General features: G+C 39.3%; 1 protein-coding gene across 1 annotated transcript; it reads right to left on the bottom strand.

The window, feature by feature from the left end:
- Positions 1-2,807: 2,807 nt before the first annotated feature.
- Positions 2,808-23,353, bottom strand: LOC113341869 (suppressor protein SRP40-like). The gene is made up of 5 exons (XM_026586586.1): positions 23,127-23,353; positions 21,487-21,661; positions 21,078-21,182; positions 3,152-3,344; positions 2,808-3,046 (listed from the first exon to the last, which is right to left on the bottom strand). Exons 1-5 carry the CDS (start codon positions 23,351-23,353, stop codon positions 2,808-2,810), a joined length of 939 nt encoding a protein of 312 aa, XP_026442371.1.
- Between the last annotated feature and the right edge of the window lie 325 nt (positions 23,354-23,678).

Raw genomic sequence — 23,678 nt, 5'->3', positions numbered from 1 at the left:
GTTGAGGTGCCTAGACGGAGATGAAATTCTGACGGTCCTGAAAGAAACCCATGAAGGAGAACACCAGGGGAAAAAGAATTTGTTTCTCCAAATTCACGAGAAGTATTACTGGCAGACTGTGGAAGATGATGCATCTGCGTAGTTCAGAGGTGTCATCAATGTCAGGTCCATGGTAATCTTATTCATACTCCTTGTCTTCCATTACACTATGTGAATAGTCCATGGCCTTTCTATAGCTGGGGACTTGATATCATTGGAAAGATCAATCCAACATCTTCAAAGCAGCATGAATACATCATCACATCTACTGAGTATTTCACTAAGTGGGTCGAAGCAATCCCTCTCAGAGGTACTACGGGGGTAACTATTGTAGCCTTCATCAAAGAACACATTATATGTAGATTCGGCGTCCCTAAACATATCATCACGGATAATGGGACCCCTTTTGCCAAAAAGGATATCGAGAAATTGCTCAAGGAGTACGGGATCAAACAGATTTCCTCTACACCATACTATCCCAAGGAAATGGTCAAGCAGAGAGTACCAACAAGACTTTGATCCGGATTATCAGTCGAACGATTCATGATAATCCACGATCGTGGCATGAGAAATTACCCATGGATTTGTGGGCTTACAGGAGTGCACCAAGGAACTCGATTGGAACATCACCGTACTCGCTCGTCTATGAGGCTGATGCTATACTCCCAGCTGAGATAAAAATTCCTTCAGCAAGGATTGCAGCGGCCAGTGGAATACGATGGGATAAAGCTGAAGTGTCCAAGTCAAGAGTTGATAAACTGGACATGATCGAATCAAGGAGAGATAAAGTAGAAAAATATTTGGAGGCTTACAAACAAAGAATATCTAGAGCTTACAACAAAATGGTAAGGCCCCGAACTTTCCAAGTAGGAGATTTGGTATTAAAGACGGAAAAATACATCCAACAAGACATGTCTGCTCCTAAGTTCTCTCCTAAATGGGAATGGCCATATGTTATCACCAAAGCAGTGTCTAGCGGATACTGCAAAATCTTAGCGGTCAATGGAGGAAAAGAAGGAAATATTATCAACGTCAAATGACTCAAGGCCTATTGTGCTTGATCAACAACAAATAATTAACCTTTTGCCATTATTCAAACACATCTCAAATGTAATTTATTTCCTTAAATAAGCATGCAAGATGCTCATTTGTTCATCAAACATCCACCAATTGAACAAAATTCCTCTTCATATTACCCTACCTTATCAAAAAAAAAACTCCACACTTTAACTCTCTCGAATGTTCACTCAGAGCAAACCGTCCAACAATGGATAATCTCTATAAGAAACCCAGTCAAGTTTATTCTGGAAATTTTTGGTTTTCGTCTTTAATTCCTGAATCGCCTTCTCGATCCTTGTCGACTCCAAAGCAAGCATCTTCTCCTCCTCCAGTAAAGCAGTGGTCACAAAAATTGCATCAGCAGCCTCCGCCGTATTATGAATCTTGATTATCTCGAGCCGATGACGAAGCCAGCCTACATTGAACCGCAATGTCTCACAGATCGAAATCATCTCATACCACCTGTGCAGTTCCTGATTCTTGATATCTCGTAGATGCATCTGGTCCATCTCCTCAATGATCGGTAACAACCCTGCCACTATGGTCAGGAGGGTGGGTAGAAAACCTTTCCACACTTCAATCGTAGCAATATGTCCATATCTTTTCCAGATTTTGGTGTACAGGGGCGTGTGACACTTGGGAATGACGAATCCACCGACCACCTCATTGTCTGGGAAAGTATTGATCAGAGGAGCTTCAAATAAAAGTCCAGTTGTTGGATATTCACGAGCATGAGCCCCATCTCCAGCCTCCACGGATTCAGAAGAATCTTCACAGACTCGGTGGATGCTATCTTGAACCTCAACCACAGTCACAGACTTTTCATTCCTTCTCATTCTAGCATCAACAACGACACGAACATCCGCCTGCGATGAAATGCAGGGTTGTTTAATTTTATCAAAATTGAGCATTGTAAAGCTTCAAGAGTTATAAGGTTGCTTACAGATGATCCAGTCTCGACATGAGCCGACCTATACCGGGCATGGGCTCTAACAGTCCGCTTGGGCCTCAAAGTATGAGAAGAAGGATTCTTCTGATTATCCTGCAACAAATCATTTTCCCACGATCAATAACTTTGATCAAAACATATACGAAGAAGGTATACAACTTACCGAGATAGACGCTTCTATTTCATGCTTCGACTGAAGTTCGTTTCGAGAAGAAGTACTATCACTAGACATGGTGATGAAAGGTATGACAATCGAAATTTCTTCCGTGATGAAACTAATTCAGGAATGGAAGAAATATTTGCGCAAGTGTTAAACCCTAAATCTTGGAGATATATACAAGATACGACAGACACTTATCTTCTGCAAATAGTCAATTTAGTTGCGAGTTTTACTGAAACCCTAAGTCTCGAATAAGGTCAATACTGGAGATGTGGAGTAAAATAATGCACTAGGGACTGACCAAAGTTAGGCATGATCATAAAGTCACACGGCCTTGTGTGTTATATGTCTTCTGTGACGTGTCTGGATATTTTCACAGATGGAAACCGTAAAGAAAGCAAAGGGAGATCGCAATGGGTTCGGCGTATGAAGATTGGCTCATTTTATTTGATTCAATCAAAAAGAACCAACATTAATAAAAGGATCTCTCGTTCAAAAGGAAAAATCTTAATACTTAAGTGAAGTTGTTCAAATAAGATGTCTACTACGAAGGCTAAAATAAATAAATTCAAATGTTTAAAAAAAGGATCAGGAGTAAAGCTACTCGTCAGATTCATCCGAGTTATCAGATTCGTCATCACTGTCCTTCTCAGAATCCTCCTCTTCGTTGGAATCACCATCAGGACCATTGATGAAGTCTGGATGTGCATAAGGATCGTCCGAGTCCGAGTCTTCTTCTGCTTCTGCTTCAGTTTCAATTTGTTTCATAGTCTTTTGGAACTCTCTGGTATGCCGGTCAGGATCGATCTTGCACTCTGGTAACACCCGCGTAGTTTCCTCTTCGGAAGCGTCAACATCAGAGTCAGAAGGTACCCCATCGACGAATCAACGTCTCTCCTCAGACGCTAGTATTTTGCGCCGGATTCGATCCTTTCTACGCTGACGATCTTCTGCCTCATCATCCTCGGATTTTCTCTTCATAAGCTCAGCATAAGTGACCCTCCAATCATTAATTGGTACGCTAGGCTTTTCCCCCTTGTCATGAGTTGTCTTAGCTTTCGATTTGGCGGCAGAAGCTCTGGAATCCTCGTCAGAAGAGCTGGAGGAATAGTTGCTGCTGCTGGAAGTTGACATTTTCTGGAACCAGGAGCATAAAATTATCGATATGCTAGTAAATCCATCTACAAAAATGGTAATTATTAACTCTTACCTCTTTAAAATTCCACTAATAATAGTGATTGTGCCGCAAGAGTTAACACTCCAAAATTAGTTCGTTCTTTGAAACCTGCAATAACGAACGAAGCTTTATTAATTTTTGAAACTGATTTTTCATAAAATCATATACACAATTTTCATAGTATAAACATCCACAACCGAGCTATGAAATTTACACCAAGACAATATTTCATCATAAATAAATTTTCAAATTTCTCGGGTTACTCAAAACCGATGTTTTGATTTTACGAATCAACGAAAAATCGTGATTAACTCATGTAATTTTTTTTTTAAAGATAAAGTTTTGGTTTCCATGAAAGCTCATAAACAAAATTTTATCACTGGACACAGGTCTATTTCAAAAGAAAAATCTCTCTCAAGTTAGGGGTTATTGTTAGTTTCTTAAATTAACGATCGAATGAACGTACGTTCCTAAAACAAGGGTTTTTCATAAAACTCACATTCAAAAGTATGTATATACACATATTATTTTTATTATGAACAACTCATGAATAAACAGCAAGTTTTTTGAAAAAAAAAATAAAAAAAAATCACTTACATGTCGGCGCCGACCGGAAGTTGGTCGGACGGTGGTGGCTTTGGTCGGACGGCGGTCGGTGCTCCAGTGACTTTCCCCTGCTCTCTTCTGCTGCTGACATGAAGGTAGGAAGGAGATGAAGGAGGTGGTCGTGTGGGAAGAAATAAAAAAAGGGGGGGGGGGGGATTAATTTCCTTTTATATCAAATTTTATTTCCAAAACCTAATTTCACAAGGATTCCCTTATCGGACCCGGCCCGTGAATCCTAAAACGACCAAGGACACGTCATCATATCAGCGTTTCTATACCAATTTATGCTCTCTGGATGACGCTCTATTATGCCACTGGGGTTTTGCTTAAACCATGGTTTGCTCATTCAGTCGAAATCCGGTAATATCTTATCTTTTAAGTTCAATTACTTATTTTTGTCAGTACCTGGAAAATCACCATTCAATGCTGACTGAGGAACATGATTGTCCCTCACTAAGCATTGGACTTAATGTAGATGGTGTATTTAGACAAGGGCAAAATCGTAAAACCATAATTACTACTCCGGATCCGGCAATCGGATGAGTATTGAGACTCATGTCTCTCAATAAAGCGTGAAAGCTCATGCCATAAAACCTCTCTGACTGAGAAGGTTGTCTCTCATAGTATATGTAGATGCATAGTCTCCCAGTTGAGGCCACGGTTAATCTCATGAATGCTGAGCAATTTCAGTAATTATTTCTGTATAGAATCGAAAGATTGGATGGCTCCTAGACAGCATGCCTGCTAGTATAGAGCAACAACATCTTCAGGATGCAACCAGGTTTTCCCTGACTATACAGGAGAAATATGACACTCCAGTAAGTTCATATTGCTCAACTCTTAGATAATTAATGTTCTTAGATAGAAAGCCCTGCTAGTATAGAGCCCTCAATTAATTATCTCTAATCGTAGCTGAATATTCAACTATATTCTATGATTCTTCAAATGTTTCGTTACTTCAATTTATGGTTTTCCCAGCAGAATTCCATGGGTTAGTTGATGAGTGCTAAAAAGTGCATATTTATATATATTTTTCTTGGCATTTAACTCATCTTTTGTGCTCTAATTCTCCATTTTAACCCATATTCTGTATTTTCATTGTTTTCAAGAATAAATATTTTTATTAATTAATTTTGCATTTTTAGGTACCAAATAAAGTTTGGATGAATAGCGGAGCGGAAAAGAGCAGAAAAGTAGTGAAAAGCCGGGAGGAATTACGCAAGGAAGCCGCGAAGAATGTTGTGCACAAGATCAAAAGGCTAGAAATGGGCTTGAAGAGGAAGAATTGTTCTTAAATAAGATATGGGCTTGGCATACCCAAGGCCCAAAACCCTCACCCAAATCCATTTCCTATATCCATACCCGTTTCCCTTTCTAGCCGTCAGATTGGATCATCTCAGCATCCTACGGTCGCAGCATCATCAGTACATCAAAGTCTGAAGATCATGTCTAACACTACAGCACCTAACTCCATCTTGCGCCGTTAGTTTCGTTGTTTTTTTGCATCCAACGGTCGCTCGTAATCTGTCTCCATTTGGCCGTTAGATCCGTCTCAGAAGATATCATCCCACGGCTCGTCTTTGCGAAACATCAAAAATCCTTATCCTCGCTCAACACCCTAGCACCTAGGTCTATTACACCCAAACAAACCCTAAGCTATCTTCCCATCGACCAACTCCATCTTCTTCCCCCTCTTCTTCACTGCAACAGCCTCTCCATCGCCTGCTCCACCACTGCCCCGCTCAACCACCACCTCAACCACCACCATCTCCTCTCAAATAAACCAAACACCATAGCCCATCTCCACTACCATCATTACCACCTATCTAGCCACCTAATTTCCCATTTTTATACATGTTTTTCTTCCAAAACCCTAACGTGTGAAAATTGGTAAATTAGGTTGAGTTAGATGGACAATTGGACGTAGCTAGAGCATCAGGAGAAGAATTGGAGGCATGGGTCGACATCTACCAGTGTCATCAGTGATTAGGTAAATTTTAATAGAAATTTTTATAAGAACCCTAATTCCATAAATTGGGGATTTTTGGGGGAAATTGATTGTACGTCTAATTAGAAGCATGGGTCACGTATTAGGGTTGTTATTAGTGTGTTACGTGAGTGAGTTTTGGATTTTTGGGCAAACCCTAATTTCACTGATTTGGGGGATTTTTGGGATTTTGCTTATATGTATAAATAGATGTTGTGGGATGTTTGTATTGCATGTCTGGATTATCCAGAGCACCACCAAGAGGCCTGGAATAGCTAGGACCTCAATTGTTAATGTTGTTTCAATTTCAGTTCAAGTTCAGTTCAATGTTTTAAACAATTTCAATTCCATTGTCATTTAATTTCATTATGTTCTAACTCCATTTGCTAGGGGTTAGATGATACTCTTGAATTGTAAGCTAGGATAGTCCTTGTTCATGTCACTGTTCTTGTAGTGCTGAAACTAAGTAGGATTGATAATTGGCTAGTTGAGTGAATGCACCTGTAATCAGCTGTGCTGTAAGAAGACAGCTGATTCTAGGGGTGTAAGAGTGAGAGTATCTAAGGATTCAGTCCATTTGAAGGACTGTGTTTGTTGAAGTAGGGAAGTTAGTAAACTTAGTGATCAAATGCACCTGTGATTGAGTGTGCTGTAAGAAGACACTCAATGCTAGGGGTGAACTAGAGAACTTAGGGGATTAACCTTCCACTAATGCGGATTTCTAGATAACTGGTTGAGCAAACAAGCCTGTGATCAGCTGTACTGTGAGAAGACAGTTGATGCTAGGGGTAAGTTAGTAAGATTAGTTAAATCATCCATAATCTTCCCTGAGATGAAACAAGAACATGATTTGATTAGGATCTGCCTTAGTTTAGGATCAAGATGTGGATTCAAAAGCCCTACCATGTTCCTGTTTACTTGCTTTACATGCTACTGTTTTTCAGTTCTGTCACTGCCCTTGGCTAACAGCCTTGGTTTGTTTGTCTTTGTTTCACTGTTTCTTATTCACTACCACTGGTTTTTCTTGTTAACTGTCACTTGCTTCATCACTTCAATTCACACCCAAGTCTCTGTGGTTCGACCCTGCCTTGCACACTCATTACAACAGACCCTGTGCACTTGCAGGTATCATTTTTGTGACTCTTTTAGAGAGCCACCAAGTTTTTGGCGCCGCTGCCGGGGACTTGGCGTTGTGTGGTTGTTGTTCTTTTTATCTTACTTTGCTGTTTTTTTTTGTGTAACTTAGCTGTTGTGTAATGTAACTTAGTGTAACTTAGCTGCATTTCATACTGTCATGTCATACTTGCATATCATTGAATAATTTGCATAACTTAGGAGCATTTTCATCTTGAATTTGCATATTCATCCTGCATCATCTGTTTTCTTGCATCTTAGTAGCTCTGTAACCTGCTGTGTAGTGCAAGCATCTCTGGCCATGTTTATCTTGTAGCAGTTGCATATCTTGCTCTCAAGTTATTGAAACTTCTGGAACTAAGAACTTGGTTGAGTGACAGGTACTGCTGAACCTGTGTTGCTGCTGGTGCTGCTACTAATTGGTGCTGAGCCTCTGGTGCTCTTGTTGTTGTTGCTGCAGCTGTGCTGCTACTTTCTTCTTCTCCCTGCTGTTGCTGAAGCTGTTGCCCCTCCTGCTGCTGCTGCTTGCACTGCCTCTGCTGCTGCTGATGCTCCTGTGCTTGTTGCGTCACTCTTTGCTGTTGCATCTTCTTTCCTGCAACTTTCTTGCTTGTGCACTAAGTGCATTGCTTTTGCTCTTCTCTGCACTGTTGCATTCTCCTACTTGCTGATGCTGCTCTGCTGCGCTTGCTGCTGCTGTGCAATTGTTGCTTTGAACCAGGCTCTTGCACTGAATTGTAGTTGCTGGCTAGCCCTTGCTTGCTAGCTAGCTAGCTGAATCTGCCCCTGGTGCTGCCTTAAAGCCCCTGCTGCTGGTGCAAAGCCCTAAACTGGTGAAGCTGCTGAGCCTTGATTGCTGGTGAAGCTGCTACATGCTGTTGCAAAGCCCTTGCTTGCTTGCTTTGTCATATTTGGGCTTCACCATTTTGAACCTGAACTGGTGCCCTTGCTGTTGCTGAAGCTGTTTCCCCTCCTGGTGCTGCTGCTGCTTGCACTGCCTCTGCTGTTGCTGGTGAACTGGTGGAACTGAGGCTGTTATTTTCCCCTGTTGCTGCCTGCTGCTGCTAACTGCTGCTGCCTTCTGCACCTGTTGCTGTGCTGCTAAGGCTGAAACTTGCTGAACCAAAGCTGCATCTAGAACCCAAGCCAAACTGGTCTGTAATACAAGCCAAAGAAGAAAGACCAAAGCCCAACTGGGCTTCAACAAGAGCTTAGGATGATCAAAAGCCCAACTGGGCTTTTGCAACCAAACTGAACAGCTGGGCTGTGCTTCACAGGTAAGCCTAAACTCATTAAAAGAACCCAAACTGTGGGCTTCCATTTTTCTTGTGGGCTTGTAATATTAAACCCAACATTTGGGCTTATATTTTCTGTTGGGTTTGTAATTAATTTCTTGTGGGCTTGTTTGTTTAATTTCTTGTGGGCTTGTGGTTTTAGATTGATTTGGGCCTGTTGTTTTAATTAAAAAAAAAACTGAACTTTTGAAGTTGGGCCTCATATTTTAGTTAGTAGCTAGCCAAAGCCCAACTGAATTTCTGGGACTGTGGGCTTAACATCCATTTGAAAACTAAACATTTGCACTGTGGGCTTGACCCAAAAACAGAAAACGTTTTCAAAGCCCAGTTGGGCCTCGACCTTTGGCTATTTAAGAGCCCAAATTTCAAATTGTTACCTGGGCTTGTTTCTGAACTGTGGGCCTGAACCAAACTTCGAGTGGGCCAAAATTCCAAAAACCAACAGTGAGCTTTACCCACCAGCAGTGGGCCTGTTTTTTTTCAAAAACGTAGCTGGGCTTCGCAAAACCCAACAGTGGGCTTGGTCTCCTTATCCCATTAAAAACCAAAATTTTTCTTTTTCCCTAAAAAAACCAAATTTTATTCCAGCAACCCATTAAAACCAAAAGGCCTTGCTCCCGATTTTAAAACCAAATTTTTCTTTTCAAAACCCATTAAAAACCAAATGTCTCCCGACAAAACCAAATTTTTCCCAAAAAGTCCAATCCCATTAAAAACCAAATTTTCTTGTATATAATCCAGTAGATAAAAATTTTAAAAATCCTTTTGTTCTTTTTGTATATATTTTGCTAATCCAATATGATCTCGGCTGACATATGTTGGATTCTTTCCTTGAATAACGGAGTTCTAATCTTGCTTTCGCCGAAATCGGGTATTCTCTTTCCTTTTTCTCTACTCAACATGATCCTCTTCACATGTTGTATTATAATTTTGTTCATATTTTGAAACATTGAGGACAATGTTTAGTTTAAGTTTGGGGGTATAGAGTAGATACCACGATCACATGTTATAATTGAAAACAAGAACTCCTTCTTTTTGAAAAAAAATTAAAAAATTGAAAAAAAAATAAAAAATAAAAAATCATAAAAATGGAGCTCATTTACCTTGAAATGTTGACTCTTGCGCAAATATGTAAATTTTAGGAGTCTTAGTCTAGATATTTAGGCACCCTGATTCTAGCACAATTCACATGTGATAAGAAACTTGCACGCGCACGATCTACCAATACATGTATAGCCTCGATCTTCAAGGTGTTTGATAGGAAGTTAGATTGCTAATCACTTTAGAATACTGAATGAGACTTGACTAGCTTGTTCTTTGGTTGGCTGGGATAGAAGTTGGAGGATACGTTAAGAAAAGCAACCATAGAATTTGACCGGATGCATTCGATAAGGGCCACCTCTTGCTAAGAGTCATGTAATTATGTTTTTATTTTTGTTCATGTATCAAAAGTGTCACTATGCTGTAAAGATCAAAGTTATTTCTTCAAAAAAAAAAAAAATCAGAAAAATCAGAAAAATTCAGAAAAATCAAAAAAATATCAGAAAAAAAAAATAAAAAAAAATCAAATATTTATTTATTCCATGTTTTGTCATGTTAAAGACAATAGTTCTCTCTTGTTCCAAAAATAAAAGAAAGCATCAATGTAAATAAGAGTCATGTAAAGAGTCATCTTTTTGTTGTAAATAGTCTTGTAATAAGCAAGGAGGGTGCAGCCATCGATGTATAACGCGGGCTAAACTGAAATATCACCAACTCATTGGGTGAACATTCACAATTCTCGTAAAGCCAGACAGCTAGCTTGGCTTAGAATTCGGTTCTTAGCCTAAAAACTATCTCTTGGTGGTTAGTAGTCATAACTTCAGGTCATTCTAGAAACATGTGTAGATACACTTTACACTCTTATCACATGTCTTTATTTGTTATCAGTTCTATGATTGTGCCTTTGATAGCTAGATTGACATCTCCATTTTGTTGTGAGCTTAAACTGTCTTGCACATGTCACATTTGATGGAATCTGAGCTTATATTTTGACCTAGAACTTTGTAGGTACGTTCTAAGCAAACCTTCACGAGACTTCACTCGTCCACTAGGGACACTTAGTGGTTTAAAAGGCTTAGTGCATACGCTAAATGCATTCGAGAGACCAGCGACAATGGTATAGGTAGGATTTCCTTAGTTTTGTTTTACTTGAGGACAAGTAAAATTCAGGTTTGGGGGTATTTGATGAGTGCTAAAAAGTGCATATTTCTATATCTTTTTGTTGGCATTTAACTCATCTTTTGTGCATTAATTCTACATTTTATCCCATATTCTGTATTTTCTTTGTTTTCAAGAATAAATATTTTTATTAACTAATTTTGCATTTTTAGGTAATAAATAAAGTTTGGATGAATAGCGGAGCGGAAAAGAGCAGAAAAGTGGTGAAAAGCCGGGAGGAATTACACAAGGAAACCGCGAAGAATGTTGTGCACAAGACCAGAAGGATGAAAATGGGCTCACAAAGGAAGAAATTGTTCTTAAAGAAGAAGTGGGCTCAAGATTGTTTAAGCCCAAACACATTTCCTAAACCCAAACCCATTTTCTAAGCCTAAAATCAATACCCAAACCCGTTTCCCCTCTTAACCGTCAGATTGGATCCATTCCATCATCCAACGGTCGCTTCATCACAGTGCATCAAACTCTGAAGCTCCTGTCTAACACTACAGCACCTAACTCCATCTGGAGCCATCAGTTTTGTTGTGTCTCACAATCCTACGGTCGCTGCAAGCATTGCCATCTCAGCCGATAGATTCGATCCAACGCTTTAACTCACTGGACATCGAATTCTGATACATCCGCTCAACACCCTAGTACCTAACCCTATTCCTACCCAACCAAACACCCCCCTCACTCTTTTCCATCGACTCCATCTTCTCTTTCTCCCCTCACCTCCTCTGCAACCTCCATGTCCGCCACCATCTCCTCCACCTGCTATCCCAACTGCTCCGCCATCACCACCATAATTACCACAGCGTCAAACAATGATAACCCATCATTGTTCCCCTCTCCCTAGTCCATCTATTCTACCTATTTCACACATATCCTTCTCTGAAACCCTAGGTGTGAAGTGGGTAAATTAGGTCGAGCTAGAGTCAAATTGGCGGTATGGGAAGCAAGAGAGGACCACTTACAAGCATGGATCGAAGTTTGATTGGATTCAGAGATTAGGTAAAATTTTAATTTCAATTTTTAAAACCCTAATTTTTCTGACATTGGGGATTTTTTGGGGGAATCGATTACATGTTTAATTGAAGTATGGGTTAGTATATTAGGGTTGTTATCAGAGTTAGGTAGGATTTATTTTTGATTTAATTTGTATTTTCACCAAACCCTAATTGGACTGATGTGGTCCTGTTTTGGGGAAAGTTGGTTTGTGTATAAATAGGGATGATGGGTGCGTGTTAGAAGTCATGCCTGGACTATCCAGTGCTTCACCCAAGAGGACTGGAATAGCCAGTGCCTCAAGGGTTAGTTTTTATTTTAAATGATGTTGTGCATTTCAATTGTTTTTATCCTATCCATGCTTTGATCTTGTTGTGCTTGAATTGTCTAGGATTGAATATCCTTATAGGTTGTTAAAACACTAAGCAAGCTTCTCTGCGGGTAGTTGCAGTGTGAGAGCCCCAACTATCACAAGGTTTAGAATTCATCTTAGTGCCTTTAGCCTCCTTTCTAGACCAACCCTTAGATGAACAGCCGGCTTTGAACCGCAACTGTCATCTAGTTATTCAGAAAGCCTAGAAGCTGACTGATAACTAACAAGGGACAAGAACATAGATGGAGGACCTGCCTTTGTTTCTTTATCACTTCCCTTGGCTCACAGCCTTGGTTTGTTTATCTTTGTTTCAATGTTTCTTATTCACTGCCACTGAATTTCACTTTCTTTGTTCTCTGTCACTGTTACCTCATTACTTTAGTTACTGCCTTGTTAATTTAGATAACTAGCTTAAAAACTTCAACTATACACCCTAGTCTCTGTGGTTCGACCCTGCCTTGCACACTCACTACAACAGACCATGTGCACTTGCAGGTATCATTTCTGTGACTCTTTTAGAGAGCCACCATTAGTAATAGATATTCAACGTACAGGCATCTGAGCATCGAATAAGCCCTGACTAAAATGGTGCGAGTGCGTTTAGCAATAATGCACAGACCAACATCTGAATGCGCGAACGAGCATTTCAGAACACGAAGGAATGATGAACCTATGCAAAATAGGAAGAAAAATAATAATAATAAAATATTTGCAAAGGCGTCAGAGGACTGGGCTCACCAGCCGGCCAGTCATGCCGTGACCAGTCCCGCGCCCAATTTTATATTTTATCATATTTTATTATTTTTCCCTGATCTCATGAGAATCCTTTCATTTGAACAAATCTCCTTCGTTTCAAGGAAATTCCCTAATCTCATGATATTTCCTTATGTCAAAGAAATAATAAAATTAGGAAAGGTGTCGCAGGACCAAGCCCACTAGCCGGCCGGCCGTGCCCTGGACGTGGCCGGTCCCACACCCCACGGTTCCCTATTATTTTATTATTTCCCTCATCCCATGAAAATTCTCTGATTTCATGAATTTTCCCTAAACCCATGAAAATTATTATAAAATTAAGGAAACCGTGGGACTGGGCTCTAGCCGGCCGGTCATGCCCTAGCCGGTCCCACACGTCTCTTATTTTATTACTATTACTTGTTTTGTTTTCCTCATTCCATGAAAACTCCCTGATTTCAACAAAATACCCTGGTTTCAACAAATCTCTTTGATTTTATGAAAATTCCTAAAATCATGAACATTACACAAAATTGGGAAGAGTGTCCTGGGACCGTGCCCGTTGGGTGGCCACGCCTTGGCCATTGCCGGTCCACATTCCATCATTCCCTATTTTATTATTATTTTATTTCTTTCATCTCATGGAAGTTCCCTAATTTCATAACACTCTCCAGTTTCATGGAATTTCCCTCAATTCAGAAAAAATACATAAAATTACATAAAACTAGGAAAAGTGTGTGGGAGCGTGCTTGTCAGCCGACCGACCATGCCCTAACCATGGACGGTCCCACACCTTGCAATTCCCTGTTTTATTTATTATTTTTCATCATCTCATGTATTTTTCCTAGTTTCAGCAAAACCCTGGATTCAACATATTTTCTCAAAATGTTGCTCAAACGCGCATCGAAAATATTGAAACTCTCAGGACTAAGATGCGGACACTATGGTGAAACGGGAACATCCCCTTGACCGACCAAGGGTGTCCTAAGGCTTGCAAACAGCCGGTCCCACAATTTTAATGATTTTAACCTAATTTGCTCAATTGCTCATATTAGGTTCAAACTCTTTTCAAACAAAGGAGGGTTTGCTCAAACGACCATCAATTGGTCCCGCGGACACCAAGAGCCGGTCTTGTGACCTCTTGGTCGGACCCTCATCTTTTAATGACTAGGTTTTATTATCTGACGCTCACACGAGCATTATTTTAATAAATGATTAAACCAACATTTAATCATTCTTTCACCAACTGGTCTTCAAGAGACTTTGGTATTTTGCTCATTCGAGCATCTGGGCGTTACATGGTGGACTTATCATCCCAGGTAGAGGTCCTTTGCTCTGTGCGGTTTATTTTCAATAAATCATCAATTTTACGGTTTTGAACCCAGAGCTCTGCAAAAACGTGATTTTCAGCAGATTCAAATACTGATAATTTTATGTTGATCCCATGATCAACACTTTTATTTATTATACTCGACCCAGCAGTCAGTATCTTAAATTAATATTTTATTTGGTCATGTTACCAACAATTCATCAAACGAGAAATATTTGCTCAAACTAGCAGTATTTGCCCAAACTAGCAATATTTGCTCAGATTAAAGAATATTGGTTTAAATATCAATATTCAACAATTCAGCAACACAGTTTGCTCGTCTTAGGTTATCAACATAATAATACCTTGTCTCAGCAGACATGTTCAATCCATGAGTCTCAGAACATTTGCAAATTATGTTCAACTCAGCAATACAAGGACTCATCGTCCCATAAAGTCAGCAACTGACTCCACAATCACGAGACATCAATCGTGTCACATGGGGGGATATTAACTAGGGTTTTGTTCTGACGGTCTGCGGCACGTGTGTTCATACACAAGACGAGAATGCGAGCAAGTCGTGCAATCAGTTGGAAGAGTCAGCAAAGTAGTGGGTGGAAAATTAACCAAGTCTCCGCACGATGAGTAACTTTTTTTGACATGATTTCCCACTTCCCCACTCTCTGATTCCAGCAACTGTCACACTTCATGAGATCATGGTGTTTTCAACTCCAGCATTATAAGATGTCTCTGAATCCCGATTGAAAGGACAAGATTCGAACACTCGAACATTCGTCTACACAAGAATTTATCAGCAAGTTCATATAGACAATCTTTCGTCTACACGAACTCATCACCTGAGCAATCACTCTCAATTTAGTAAAATTCAATCGTTCAGAGAGTTCTTACGCTGAATTCATAACACACCTATAATCTCAGATCATCATTGATCTCACACATTTCTCAGCTTCCCTCCTACAGATCAACCCATCCTCTCTTGTGACCGAATTAACTCTGGAACGACCATTGCAGTGCATTTGTATGAGGTTCAACATTTCGCTCGGTTCAAGGAGTCTCCACACGGACGTCTCCTCAATTCCGAAAAAACCAGCAAATCGTTTTTCCCCATCTACAAGACTCTTTTGAAAAGACATACAAACTTGTTGAAGGTGATTGGAAGAGTCACAACAACAATGCGTGCCAAAACTTTGAAGTTTGTCTGAGTAGTTCCTAGTCATATCAGTTTTCACAACAACCGGTCGTTGATTACCATCTGATTTACGACTATTCTTTAAAGAGGAACAACTGGAGTTTCTCAGATTCACCAAGGGACTATTACCAGATATCAAATATTTCAGAATCGCAATTTATGCAACAAGATCAGAGTTGATCCGGATTTGTTCATCCAACCCTTTTTGAAGAGTAACCAGTTTATCAGACTTTTTTCTACGGTTGGTTTTTAAACCTTGTGAAGCGTCAATTGAGACTTTTTTCTACGGTCGCTACAAACACATACTTTTGAGGTCATGAACGTCTTTTCATGCTCTGATACCAATTGAAAATGCGAGAGTCTAACAACACCTCCCAATATTTCGCTTAGCAATCTGTGTGGACTAACTCCAATATACTTTGCTAGAGAATCAACTAGACAGTCAGACTCAATCCAGATAAAAGTATATCGAGGAGTTAATATCTCTCTCTTGTTTTGATTTACTCGAGCTAATAGAAATCAGTGAGTCTTTAATCAAACACAAGGAATAACTTGGATGGTACCAAAGACCAATATCCAAGGATCAATCAATGACAATCAACAACCAAAGGTTGGATTACTCTAATTGATGATCTAACGCACAACCTGTATTATTTCAATTATAAAGATAAAACAATATAATGTGGAAATTGAAATGACACAGACACCAGAAATTTTTTCAACGAGGAAACCGCAAATGCAGAAAACCCCCGAGACCTAGTCCAGATTGAACACACACTGTATTAAGCCGCTACAGACACTAGCCTACTCCAAGCTAACTTTGGACTGGACTGTAGTTGAACCCCAATCAATCTCCCACTGATCCAAGGTACATTTATGCTCCTACGCCTATGATCCCAGAAGGATACTGTGCACTTTATTCCCTTAGATGATGTCACTCAAAACTAAGAGTTGCTACGATCAAAAATCGCAGGCTTTGACAATAAACAAATCTGTCTCACATAGACAAGTCTATCAAAGGATCAATCTGTCTCCCACGGATAAACCCTAAAGGTTTTGTTCCGTTTTTTGATAATAACCAAGGTGAATAGGAACCAATTGATAATCCGGTCTTATATTCCCGAAGAACAGTCTAGAGTTATCAATCTTCTCACAACAATCTTAATCGTATGGTAGCGAAACAAGATGTTGCGGAATCACAAATGATGAGACGAAGACGTTTGTGATTACTTTTTATATCTTGCATATCGGAGATATCAATCTCAATCCAATAAATCTGATTGTACTCGTACGATAGAAGATGCAAGATCAGATCACACAACTACGATAAAAGTAGTATCGGTCAGGCTTCACATCCCAATGAAGTCTTTAAGTCGTTAACCCGGTTTGAGAAAAGAAAACCAGAGGTTAAAGGAGAATCGACTCTAGCACGCAAACTAGTATCACACGTAAGGTGTGGGGATTGGTTTTGCACAATACTAGATGTCTCCTTTATATAGTCTTTCAAATCAGGGTTTTGCCTTGGTCACAAAGCAAACAATATCCACCGTTAGATGAAAACCTGATTTAGATTCAAGCTAATTTTTTTCAACCGTTAGATCGAAAACTTAGCTTGTTACACACACTCGACAATGCACGCTTCTAGGTTTGTTAACCGTACCCAAACGTATGCACTTGTTGGTTAATAGTTAACCAAAAGGTTATCCATATGAGAATTTCATATCAACCATGTTCTTCTTCACCATAACTAGTTTAAATGACTTCAAATGAACTAGTTAGAGAGTTGTTCAATTGCAAGGAAATCTCATGTACTACACAAGACACAATTGAAGCAAAGATGATTTGATTCACTTGAATCGATTCATGAACTTTTATAGCCACGGTTTGAAAACTACATTACTTAGTTTTTATAAGTTTAAGTTCAGAAATCATCTTCAGATAAATAACCTTCTTAAGTTCGTATACTAGGTTCGCAGACTTAAGCAACCGAGCAGAGTTTACAAACTCCACCAGAAAATCTCGGCAAGAGACCTTCCGCCGGTTCGCGGGCGCAGCTAGTTCGTCAACTCCAGCATAATTTCTCGGGATGAGAAGTTTGGCAGTTCGCGGACTTGGCAACAAGCCATTCTTCCGGTTTCTCTTAATCAACAAAGTTCACAAACTTTGGTTCAAGGAATAGGACTTATACATAAAGGTGTTTCCACAACAATGTTTATGTCCACCATTGGTTATGTAATCTAAACTCTCATTTCAATCATTGAAATATTCTTAGAGGACGTTATATAATTGTTTCACCATTTCTCGTCAAAGCAATTTTCAAAGTGATTGAAACATATCATGACTTTCATCACTAGGTAAAGATAAACTTGATCGAAGCGAAAATCTTACCAACACATATTTCGAGATAGATATAGGCGAGGTATACTCGGCTCGAAATACCAAATGTGTATAATCCAAGTCTATATATATAGCATACGACTTCTTGTCTCAAAGAGTAGGAGATAGAGTAGATAGACTTTTGAGTGATAGATAAGTTCAAGTCTCCACATACCTTTTTGTCGAGAAGTTCCACCGGTTCCTTGAGTAGTTCTTCTGCTTGTATGATGAATCGCCATGAAGTCCTTAAGCTCAACTACACTTTCTATCCTAGTCCGAGACTTAGATATAATAGACTAGAAATCAAGACTTATAGTTTTGATCACTAACATTGACAAACATGCTTGAGATAGCAACGCATGCGAGGTCGACCGAGCAATGCTCTAACACTTTTGAAGTTACAGAGTCCATATCCCATGTAAATTATGAATTCAGGCTTGTACTGTACCTAAACCCTAATTTCTCTTTTCTTTGCGTCTGACTCCCTAAGACACTCTAGAGAGGCTTGGCGAGGCTTGGAAGGTGTGCATCCATCTTCTGGGATCGGTACCTTGCGTGATGAGAGCTTGTTTAATTTCTTGTACCAATCAGGCTCCTTTTTATTAGAGAAAATACATACTTTTGAAACTAAGGGTATTTTCGTCAAAAACCACTATGAGCTTGATTTTTCTTTAGCATGAGAGAGGCATGGAACTTCCCTAGGCATAGTCACGTCTTGAAAGAGAGATTGGCGCTTCTAGTTCTGCCTTTGGAAATCATGAACCTGAATTCCCTGTTTTGAGCCAGATTCCCTTTATCTTCCCTGAAATTCTACTTTTCTGGATTCCGTTTCAATCCCGTTCTTCTTAGGAAATTTATAGAACTCAATATTCACGTGCATGAGGTCCTTGTAATGAGTATATGAGAGCTTGGTTGGTCCCTAGCCGTATTAAGGCTTTTTTCTTTGAAAATACTCAAAATCGTAATATCAGGTTATGAGCTCGTTTTTGTTGAAGACTAATGAGCTGAAAGGGATTGAGAGAGGCTTAGAGAACCGTCTAAGAGAATGGGAGAGGCTCGATATCCTCTCTTTTAGAATAAATCCCCTTTTCACAAAATTCTTGAAATTAGGGCTTTTCTCAAAACCCTAATTCTCTTCGACCCGCAAGCTTAGAAGCAAAGCATGCTGGAACTGCTAAAAGAAAACATCCACATCTTCGCCTGAAAAATGTCAGGCATGCCAGGTATAGACCTTTATGTCGCATGTCATTCTATAAACATCGATCCAGGCTTCAAGCCAGTGAATTTTTTTTACAGATAAGTTATACAATGCAGTCAACAGAGACATTGAAAGAATACCAGAGGAAAACATCATAAAGGAATGCCAACATTTAGTTATCTGCTGAAAACTTTTGATTTCCTGGGGAAATATGAGATGAAGGTGTTGATGGTGGATTTTTGACGAAGGCAAAAATCATCAAATCATAACTTTGCATATTTCTGATTGGTTTCAGACACGTATGTGAAGTTTATATTTCAGAATTCGAGGATGAAAGCTCATGCCACGATAACCTCTGATTCACTTAGAATACGCATAAATATGTAGTCTCTCAACTGAGATCACGACATATTTCATCAACTGAGAAATTTAAGTATTCACTTCTGTATAAAATCAGAATGATTAGACGGCTCCTAGATGTATTAAGCACTAGTATATAACAATAACATCTTCAGGATGTCGCAATGTTCTCTGACTTTACAGAATAGACGTTCAAAACGAGTATGACACTTCAACTAGCTCATACCTCGATTTTCAAATAATTATAATGCTCCTAGACATCCTTCCTGCTAGTATAGAGCCATCAATTAATTATTTCTAGTCGCACGGTTCATCAATTGAATTCCTATAAAATATTCTACGTTCTTTATAATATTTCGGTACTTTAATTCATGGATTTTCCCAGCAGAGTTCCATGGGTTAGTAATAAATATTCAACGTACGGGCATCTGAGCCACCACCGAGTAAGCCCAAGAAAATGGTGCGAGTGTACTTAACAATAATGCACGAATGCATGAACGAGCATTCAAAAATATGGACGAACGAGGAAACCTATGCAAAACAGGGAAGAAAAATAATAATAAAGAGGCGCCTATGGGACCGGGCCCACCGGGCGGACGGTCCCATGCCTCTCCATTTTATTTTATTATTTTTCCTAATCTCATGAAAACTCCTTTATTTGAGAAAAACTCTTAGTTTCTCCATCACACGATGAAAAATAATAAAAAATAGGAAAGGGTGTCACGGGACCGTGCCTACTAGCCGGCCGTCCATGCCCTAGCCGTGGCCGGCCCCACACACTATAATCCCTTATTTTAAAATTATTATTATTTCTTTCTTCATCTCATGAAACTCCTTTGTTTCAGCAAAACCCTGGGTTTTCCATATTTTTTCAAATATTGCTCAAACTGTCAAAAAGCCAAAAAGTCAAATGGACACATGACCGGCTAGGCTTCTCACAGCAAATATTAAAATATTGATCGCCTGAGAAAAGTTCTACTTGCTCATTCGAGAAAAATCGAGAGTTTCAATCAAGATCAAACTCTTCTGAAAATCCAAAATATTGCTCGAACGCGCGTCAAAAAATATCAAAATTCTCAGAATTAAGACACAGAAAATATGGATACACGGGCATGCCACCTTGACCGACCAAGGTCAGTCCTTCGGCTTGCAGAAGCCGGTACCATATCCTATTTATGATTTTGACATAATTAATCTTCTACAGTTCATATTGGTTCAAACTCTTTCCAACCAACTTGGAACTTGTTCAATCGACCACCAGCTGGTCCCATAACCACTAAGGGTCGGTTTCATACCCCTTGGTCGGTATCTCATCTCTCCATAATTAGGTTTTACCGCGTAATGCTCAGAGGAGCACTATTTTAATAAATGATTAAACCAGCATTTAATCATCTTTTCACCAACTGGCCTTCAAAGGACTTTGGTGCATGCTCATTCGAGCACATGGGCGCTACATGGTCGGCCCATCATCGCCTGTAGCAGGTCCCTCTCTCACTCATTGATTGGTTTTCAGTAAATCATTAATTGATCAATAGTCCATCAAAATTAGGGTTTCGAACCAAATGCTCTGCAAATCATAATTCTGAGCAAGTTCAAGCACAAATAATTTTATGTTGATCCAGCAATCAACATCTTGATTAATTATATAATATTCGGTCCAGCTGCCAATATTTTAAAATTAATATTTTATTTGGTCGTGCTACCAATAATCATTAAACGAGCAATATTTTCTCAAACTAGCAATATTGATTCAACTATCAATATTCAGTAATCCATCAAATGAGCAATATTTGCTCAGAAGAGACTAATAATATTGATTCAACTATCAATATTTAATAATTCGTCAAATGAGAAAATATTGATTCAACTATCAATACTTTTATGAAGAGAATACAAGATGGAAACTTACTTGAGTGGTCTCCAAATCGTTCGAGGGGTCAATATTGTCGGCATCACCATTAGGAACATTATCACCTTCATTCGGTTCCAACTCTTGAGAATTCTCTTTCTCACCCTAATTCGAAGGCGAATGTGCATTATTAACATCTTGATTATCCATGAAAATTTCCTCCTGGATATTTCAACAACAATCATTATTATTTTATTCAAGAAGCATCATGATCGATTACGTGAAGGAGTACTTACATCGATTTCTTCTTCATCACTAGACTCATGAGTTGTTTGCTCAACCGGAGCGAGTCAGAGACCGTCAATACTTGATGGAGAAAAATTCTGAAATGAATTAACAAACATTGGTCTTACGATCCTAATTACATGGACAAGGAAAAGTCAGGGTAGAAGAAGCGTTAACAACTCACCAAAGAGACAGCCGGGGACTTTACATTATTCGGTAACATCCTGTAATCCTTACTTCTGGCTTCTCCGCCCCGGGGACTTTCTTCCACTTCCGTGAAGTCTACATTGATCCTAGGTCTTACAACACGACCATCATGTGGTAAAGTTGATGAAATGATTAAAATGTGATTATCATGTCTTTACAAAAATCATAAGAAGAGTACTTACTTGTGAATATCCTAGAAGTATTTTTATTTCAACACCACTGGATGGATACTTCAATCTTGGTCGATCAGAAATCATCTCAACAGATGGAAGTTCTCGTACCAGAGGTTGAGCATCCATTACAAAATTATGAAAACGCTCAAATTGTTGATGCCAGAAGTCTATATAACCCGGAGTTGCATATGTGACTTGGTCAGAACAAGGAAAAAAGTAATCATTTCCTTCCACATGTGTGCAATCTAAATGAGCACTAAGTTGTTCAACCGGTGGTTTGTTCCTTCAAAAATTCGGAACACACTGATCAAGAACCATATGTCGAACTGCTCTATCGATGTTATATTCTTCAACCAGAAACTTTCCTTGTATTAATGATACTAAATAACCAGGAGTGCAACTCAGTATAAAGAATATCTCACCATCACTCAGGTTTGTAACGGAATCAAAGTGATGTTCTCTTAAACAACATTAAAAGTGATCAATTGTCATACGGAAGTAGGAATCGACACCCACGGACGAAAATTAAACTCAGACTCGTTGTCTAATACATCAGTGAGGCGTGTCTTGAGTCGAGGCTGCTTTGTGTACCAACACATAATCCTGGCATTATCTTTCTCAGAGAAAGCATGACCAGTATTAACATTTGGTCCTTGCAAGACGCTACAGGGGGTCGATGCATAATTCTTGAAGCGCTCCCACAATAAGGCTTGGATAAACATTGTATTAACATACGTTTCAATTTTCATAAAGCCATTAAAAACGATGGAATCTATGACTAAGGAGTCTAAGTTGGAGAATATTGAACCCAAGAACAGGCTACCGATGGGAATTTTCTCACCTTGAGCCATCTTAATGGCAAAAGTAATCACAAATGACTTCAAGTATATCTTCAAGTATATCTCTGGACAGCCACAAGCACAAGAAAGCAGCAATGGCTAATGTACCGTCGACAGGCCTTTCAGGAACCCTATCTCTCGGCCACCATTACTTTAACCATTGATAATACCAAAATTTTCTAGATAATTTATTAACGTCATGCATCGTAGCTTTCAAGACGTCAGACATTGCAGTCTCCTCTGCTGAAAGTCCTTTAGGAAAATTACCCATAACCGGAAGATTCAATAAAGCAACTACATCCTCCAAAGGGATGGTAAATTCTCCCCATATGCATATGAAAGTATGAGTAGGAATACACCAGCGAGCGAGCAAAGCTACCATACCTCGTACATCATGGTAAATAAATAAGTCTACAGCTGCTTGGATAGCCCGTGTCACTTGTGCACGATCTAGCATGACTCGCACACGATCGTAACCCAACATATGTTTCGCCGATCCAGAAAAGTCTGTTAAAGGTTTTCGAGAAATCTTGAATTATATATGCGAAGCATAATAGTGTCCTCCTTGTAGACATAATCGAACTATCGCTCGAGGAGACACCAACTTTTTCTGAGTAATATCCCTGGGATTTACAAGAAGGCGAAACGAAAAACCTGGGAGACGTTTTTCAGGTCTATACTGAACCACGAAGAAGTCATCATCAGTGTTCAGAATATTCTTTACTCCAGGTGCTTCTTCTTCTCTGGAAGTCTCATATACATAGGTATCATCTATGGAAGTCGCATCTGCGGAGGTATCATCTCTGGAAGTTCCATCACGAGAATCAGTCATCCTTGCAAAGTAGTTGTGACATCCATACAATATTTCTACTTCAGTATATCATTCGTAGATGCAAATTTCATAAAAGCAGTGGAATTAAAGCACAACAAAATAATAAGGATGCTCACATCAGTGTATACAAAAATGATTGGACGTCCCACCACCCAAATCAGCGGTGTCACACCAATTTATGCTCGTCATACGATGCTCCATCATCCTACTGGGATCATCATTCAAGCAATATCTCGCTTGTACGAAACATCATTTGAGAAAATTTGAAAATCCGGTAACATTCTTTCTTACGACTAAGTTCAATTACTTATTTCGTTTATAACTA

The sequence above is a fragment of the Papaver somniferum genome, unplaced genomic scaffold (genome assembly GCF_003573695.1).
Source record: "Papaver somniferum cultivar HN1 unplaced genomic scaffold, ASM357369v1 unplaced-scaffold_32, whole genome shotgun sequence".
Taxonomy (NCBI): Eukaryota; Viridiplantae; Streptophyta; class Magnoliopsida; order Ranunculales; family Papaveraceae; genus Papaver; species Papaver somniferum.
Note: the sequence above shows the minus strand (reverse complement) of the source record. Positions and strands in the feature narration are given on the sequence as shown.

Bases quoted from the DNA above. Each gene is read 5' to 3' on its own strand.
- LOC113341869 (XM_026586586.1), bottom strand. From the start codon at position 23,353: ATGACTGATTCTCGTGATGGAACTTCCAGAGATGATACCTCCGCAGAT. The intron at 3,345-21,077 runs GTAAGTTTCCAT...TCCTGGTTCCAG, and splicing joins ACGATTTGGAGACCACTCAA to AAAATGTCAACTTCCAGCAG. The intron at 3,047-3,151 runs GTCAGCGTAGAA...ACGCTTCCGAAG, and splicing joins GGATGATGAGGCAGAAGATC to AGGAAACTACGCGGGTGTTA.